Source organism: Mastomys coucha, unplaced genomic scaffold (genome assembly GCF_008632895.1).
Source record: "Mastomys coucha isolate ucsf_1 unplaced genomic scaffold, UCSF_Mcou_1 pScaffold15, whole genome shotgun sequence".
NCBI classification, from domain to species: Eukaryota; Metazoa; Chordata; class Mammalia; order Rodentia; family Muridae; genus Mastomys; species Mastomys coucha.
Genome location: NW_022196897.1, coordinates 96,829,931 through 96,836,079, shown reverse-complemented (window position 1 = coordinate 96,836,079; position 6,149 = coordinate 96,829,931). Strand labels below are relative to the sequence as shown.

Here is a 6,149-nt window from a genome sequence, read left to right as displayed (position 1 = left end):
AAGGCAAGAAAGATATGCTGAGAGCTGAAGAAATAATTTTCTTCAGGACAAACACATCAATGTATTATCCAATACGAAATGGTCTGTCCTTACAAGTTAAATATACAAGTAATATTATATAGACTGAACAATTTATATTTAGGAATAAAAATGTTTATAAATATACTTGTATGTACTTAACATTAATTTCTGCAAAAAGAAGCCATTAATTTGAAAGAGAGCATGGAGGCTTGATGCCCCAGAAAAAGCAGATGCTAGAGTAGTGATGCAGGAGTGGGTTAGTGGGTAGAGGAGCACTCTCAAACAGGAAATGGGGAATGGTTGAGGCAGATAGAATGGGGGTTTTGTGGATAGGTATCATCCTCCTCCTCCTCCCCCTCCTCCTCCTCCTCTTCTCTTCCCCTCCTCCTCCTCCTCCTCCTCCTCCTCCTTCTCTCGTCGTTGTCGCCCTTCTTCTTCTTCTTCTTCTTCTTCTTCTTCTTCTTCTTCTTCTTCTTCTTCTTCTTCTTCTTCTTCTTGTTCATCTTTAGTGTACCCTCCAAGTCCTTACAAAACAGTGATGTAAATTAATTGTAAAGATAATGTCAGGCATCTCATTGTTTACCTGATAATTCCTTTCACCTAGACATATCAAAGAATAAAAGATGACAAGATCACAAGTTGAAAAATGCCAAAAGAATTACTAAATGGAGGAGAAACTAGAGGATTATCCACCATCCAGCTTGATTATTGTCCATTCGATTAGTAGAAGCACCCTGCCTGTGCTTTGAGGAGAATCATTGGAGCTCACTGGATGTATAACTTCATACTTATCAAAGGCTGAGAATCAAAAAATAGCTATGCTTACAGGTTTATGTAATTTATTCCAGTCTATAAAACAACATAGATGATCAGTATATAAGTAGCATAATGAGAAAATTTACTAATGATAGATACATTGATGATAGAGTATATATTACTCATATCAAGAAATTACAGTATTTAAGGGTGTAGATATTCTCAATATCTTATTGTTGCAAGATATATGTTTTTGCTGCAACTTGAGATTCATATATTCTAGTGCTAAGTTTGAACTAAATGTGATTTTTAGAGCTCAGATTTGAATGTAGTTTGCCTTATTCTTGGCAAATCTACTCCAACAGGTATTTGCAGATGTAATTATTAATCAGTTTAGTTGACTAAATAAATTCAATGACATATACTTATAAATAAATAACTGCGAAAGTGATTTAATGGTTCAATCTTGTACCTGTGTATATCTTCTATGGTGTTCTATAATGCTTCCTCACTAAGGTTTTCACAACATGTACATTAGAAATTTAAGCTAAAATTTTAACTTATTCATGTCATGGATATTATTTACAAACACTCAATGAAATCATTAAGCATGCTTTAAAATTGAATCATCCTTCTGACCATTTGTACTTAACTTCAATGTAATTCTCCACAAGTTTCTGAGGTTCAACCTCATTTTTGTTATAGAATATCATTATTGTTACTAATTCAGACCATTTATTTAAGGAACCAAACAGATTTTTATGATTTTACATTTCATTATTTCTCTCCATATTGCTTTTCTATAAGATAAATTTCTTGAAAGGGATATATATAACAGTCACACCTAATGTTTTTGTTCTTGGAGAATTACTCTTGAATCATGAACTTTATCTTGGGCAACAATGTCATACATATTTGGATTTCCCTTTATATTTTTATGTTTTTTCAGACAAGTTTCAATGTAAATGTCTGAGTCTACAAAGGAAGTAACATACCTCATACTTCCAGTTGATATATTTCTTTCTTTGCAGGTTATTTCTGAAGATATACTGAATAAAATGGATGAAAGCAATCAAACAGTTGTGTCAGAATTTATACTCCAGGGACTTGACAACTCAAAGAATATTCAGGTCTTACTCTTTGTGATATTATTGATGCTTTATCTTCTCATCATGTCTGGAAATATTGTCATCCTGATCTTAATAACCACTGACTCCCATCTTCTTTCCCCCATGTACTTCTTGTTGGCCAACCTGTCCTTTGTTGATATGTGGCTCTCCTCAAACACCTCTCCTAAGATGATCACCGACTTTCTCAGGGAAAACAAGACCATTTCCTTTGCAGGATGCATGTCCCAGGTCTCTTTTGCCCATTGCATTGCTATAGGAGAGATGGTGTTGTTGGTGGTAATGGCTTATGATCGCTATGTGGCCATCTGCAAACCTCTCCATTACTTCACCATCATGAACCTGAAGAGATGCACTGGGTTGGTGATGACTTCCTGGAGCATTGGCTTTACACATGGTATAAGTCACTTGGTAGTGGTTATGCAGCTGCCTTTTTGTGGTCCCAACAAGATAGATAGTTTCTTTTGTGATATGCCACTGGTAATCAAGCTAGCCTGCATGGATTCTCATTATTTAAATACTTTAATGAATGCTGAATGTGGGATTGTGGCTCTAACTTGCTTAACACTATTGCTTCTTTCCTACACAAATATACTCATCACTGTTTGCCAGAGCTCGAAAGCTGGAGTATCTAAGGCCCTGTCCACATGCACTGCACACATCACAGTGGTAATGATCTTCTTTTTGCCCTGCATCTTCATCTATGTGTGGCTTCCTCAGTATCACCTGATTAGACAATTTTTTTGCTGTGTTTTATTCTGTTTTAACACCTCTTCTAAACCCAACCATTTATACACTGAGAAATAAGGAGATGAAAAATGCTATGAAAAGGTTCATAGATAAATATCTGGGCCTCAAAGTAAATTCCTAGTATCTAGAAATGTATACTAATTTCTTCTCATAATAAAATTTGCATTCAAAGTCTTTAAAATTGGAAAATATTTTTTATTTCAAATTTTACTAAGCTTTCAATGGAGATATAATTTAATATTTTAAAGAGAACACAACATTTATTGACCAACCATCAGATCATTGATAATCCTTCACCTTAAAATATAAATATGAATGATTTCCCCCCACAGGAATGCCATCAAACTATTTTCAGTGTTTTAATAAATTTCTACTTAACATTTTGACATTTTTACATTTAAACCTATGAATAAAATATTAATAAATTTTACTTGAGTATAATTCTGTGGTCACCATATATACCCCAAATTTTAACCTCCTTTGACAAATGACCAACATTATCATTTTTGTCTTACTTCAACTATCAAGCAAGTTAGTAATGGTGAGGGACAAATTTTTTTTTAAAAAGTTGAAACAAAGATAAACTTCACAAGGGCTAGCAATGAAGTTTACTTTGCCTTTTGAAATTACTTTTATTTATTTATAATTCATTTATTGTCCTCCTTCCCAGTCTCAATCCCCATGCCTAATCCTCTTCATCTTTAAGAGACTAATACCGCACCCAGCCACCACCTTACCTGTTAGAATCCCCCTTTTCTGCCAGCGTCAAGCCTCCACAGGTCCAAGTGCATCCCCTCCCACTGTGGCCAGGGAAGGCAGTCCTCTGCTACATATGTAGCTGGGTCCATAAACCAGCCCATGTATGATACTCTTTGGTTGGTGCCTTAGTCTCCGGAAGCTCTGAAGGGTTCAATTTGTTGATTCTGCTGTTCTTCCTATGAGGTTGCAATCCTTTTAGCTCCTTTAGTCATTCTCTAAATTTTCCCATAGGGCTCCCAGACCTCAGTCCAATGGTTGGTTGTCATTATCTGCATATGTTTCAGTCAGGTGTTGGTAGCCTTTCAGAGAATAGCCATGCCAGTCTCTTGTCTGCAAGTATAACAATGCATCAGAAACCCCATCAGAAATGGGGTTTGGGGGCTGCAATGAGATCCCAAGTTAAGATAGCCTCTGGATGGCCTCTCTTCAGTCTCTGATCAATTTTGACTTTGCATTTCTTTTAGACAGGAATGTAAGATGAGTGGGTGGTCCCACCCTTCAACTGGAGGTCATGTCTATCTACTGGAGGTGGTCTCTTCATGTTCCATCTCCCCCCTATTGGGCATTTTGGCTAAGGCCATCCCCATTAGGTCTAGGTAACCTCCCACATCCCTGGTGTCTAGGACTTTCTACAGGTTCCCCCATCTCCCATCCCACACTACTGTGACCAAGCCAGCTCAGTCAGTCAACAGGTTCTCCAGTGTAGAAATGAGGATTAAAAAGAAAAAAGACAATTAGACAGCATTGTATCATGGCCCCAGCCAGTTCTGAGGCTGAGGCACTTTTATTTTCTCCCAATCTGCTTTTATACCATTTTAATTACATGCAGGTAATAAGGTCAAATAGTATAATAAACATAAAATGTTAAAGAACAAGCAAGGCAATAAACAAAGTCCCATGATCATTCCCATGATCTCTGTTTCTAAGGCCTTATCAGGATGACCAAGATATCTGAGCCTACTTCCCTGTCCTAACCCAAAGTCATATTCATGCCTGAAGCCTACTTCTTTTTTCTAGCCTAAAATTAGATTCCTGTCTGAGCTTACTTCCTTTTCATGGCCCAATATAAGATTCATGACTGAAGCCCATTTCCTTGTCCTTGGCCAATGCCAGATTCCTGCCAAGCAGCCCCCAAAGTTCTCCACAATACTGAATATTTCTTTTCATTCTCCTGGCCCTTTGGACTTCTCTCCTGTTTCCTCCATAACTGATCCTGACTCCCTTTCTTCACTTTCCTCTCCACTCTCACCCAGGTCTCTCCCTCCCTCTGCCTCCTATGATTATTTTGTTCCACTTCTAAGTGGTATTGAAGTATCCACACTTGGGTCTTCCTATATGGTCATGGGTATTCTGAACTTTTTTGTAAATATGCATTCATTAGTGAGTACTTACTATGTATGTCCTTTGGGTCAGCATTACCTCACTAAGGATGGTATTTTCCAGTTCCATACATAGGCCTGCAAAATTCACGATGTCTTTGGTTTTAATAGCTGAGTAGTATTGTGTAAATAAACCATATTTTCTGTATCTTTTCTTTGGTTGAGGGACATCTGGGCTGTTTCCAGCTTCTGGGTATTGCAAAGGAGGCTGTTGCTAATATAGTGGAGCACATGTCCTTTTGATATGGTAGAGTGTCATTTGTGTATAAGATTAAGAGTAGTATAGTTGGGTCTTCAGGTAAAACTATTCAAATTTTCTTGGGAATGGACAGATTGATTCCCAGAGTTGTCATACTAGTTTGCAATCCCCATAGGCAATGAAGGAGTGTTCCTCTTTCTCCATATCCTTACGAGAAATTTAAGTCACTTGAGTTTTTGATCTTAGCCATTCTGACTAATGTGAGGTAGAATCTCAGGTTCCTTTTGATTGGCATTTCCCTGATGACTAAGGATTTTGAACATTTCTTTAGGGGCTTTTTGGCCATTAGAAACTCTTTTGTAGTGAATTCTCCAGTTAGCCCTGTACCTCATTGTTTGTTTGTTTGTTTGTTTTGCTATATTTTGCTTTGTTTTGTATTTTGGATATTAACTTCTTGAGTTCTTTATATATATTGGATATTAGCCTTCTTTCAGATGTAGGATAAGTGCAGACTTTTTCACAACCTGTAGGTTGCCAACTTGTTCTATCAACAGTATCCTTCACCTTATAGAAACTTTTCAGTTTCATTAAGTCCCATTTGTCAATTGTTGATCTAAGAGCCTAAGCCATGGGTGTTCTTCTCAAAAAAATTTTCCCTGTACCAATGAGTACAAAGCTCTTCAGTGTATCTGATTTTATATTGATGTCCTTGATCCACTTGGACTTGAGCTTTGTACAAGGTGATAAATATGGAATTGTTTTCATTTTTCTACATATAGACTAGAACAGCACCATTTGATAAAAATCCTTTCTTTTTCCCTATGTATGTTTTTGGCTTTATTGTCAAAGATCAAGTGCCTATAGGTACATAAGTTCATTTCTGGGTGTTCAATTCTATTCCATTGACCTACCTGTCTGTCCTTGTGCCAGTACCATGCTGTTTTTATCGCTATCTTGAGGTCAGGTATGGTGATTCCCTCAGAAGATCTTTTACTCTTGAGAATTGTTTTGGTTATCCTTTTTGTTGTTGTTGTTATTCCATATGAAGTTGAGAATTGTTCTTTCCACATCTGTGAAGCATTGTGCTGGAATTTTTTATGAAGCTTGAATTGAATCTGTAGATTGCTTTTGATAAGATGACCATTTTCTTTTTTTTTT

At 36.8% G+C, this 6,149-nt stretch overlaps 1 protein-coding gene across 1 annotated transcript; it reads left to right on the top strand.

Moving 5' to 3' along the window:
- The first annotated feature begins 1,949 nt into the window (after window positions 1-1,949).
- Window positions 1,950-2,711, top strand: LOC116092295 (olfactory receptor 4K3-like). Its single transcript, XM_031373610.1, has one exon. It carries the CDS (start codon window positions 1,950-1,952, stop codon window positions 2,709-2,711), a length of 762 nt encoding a protein of 253 aa, XP_031229470.1.
- Window positions 2,712-6,149: the final 3,438 nt, after the last annotated feature.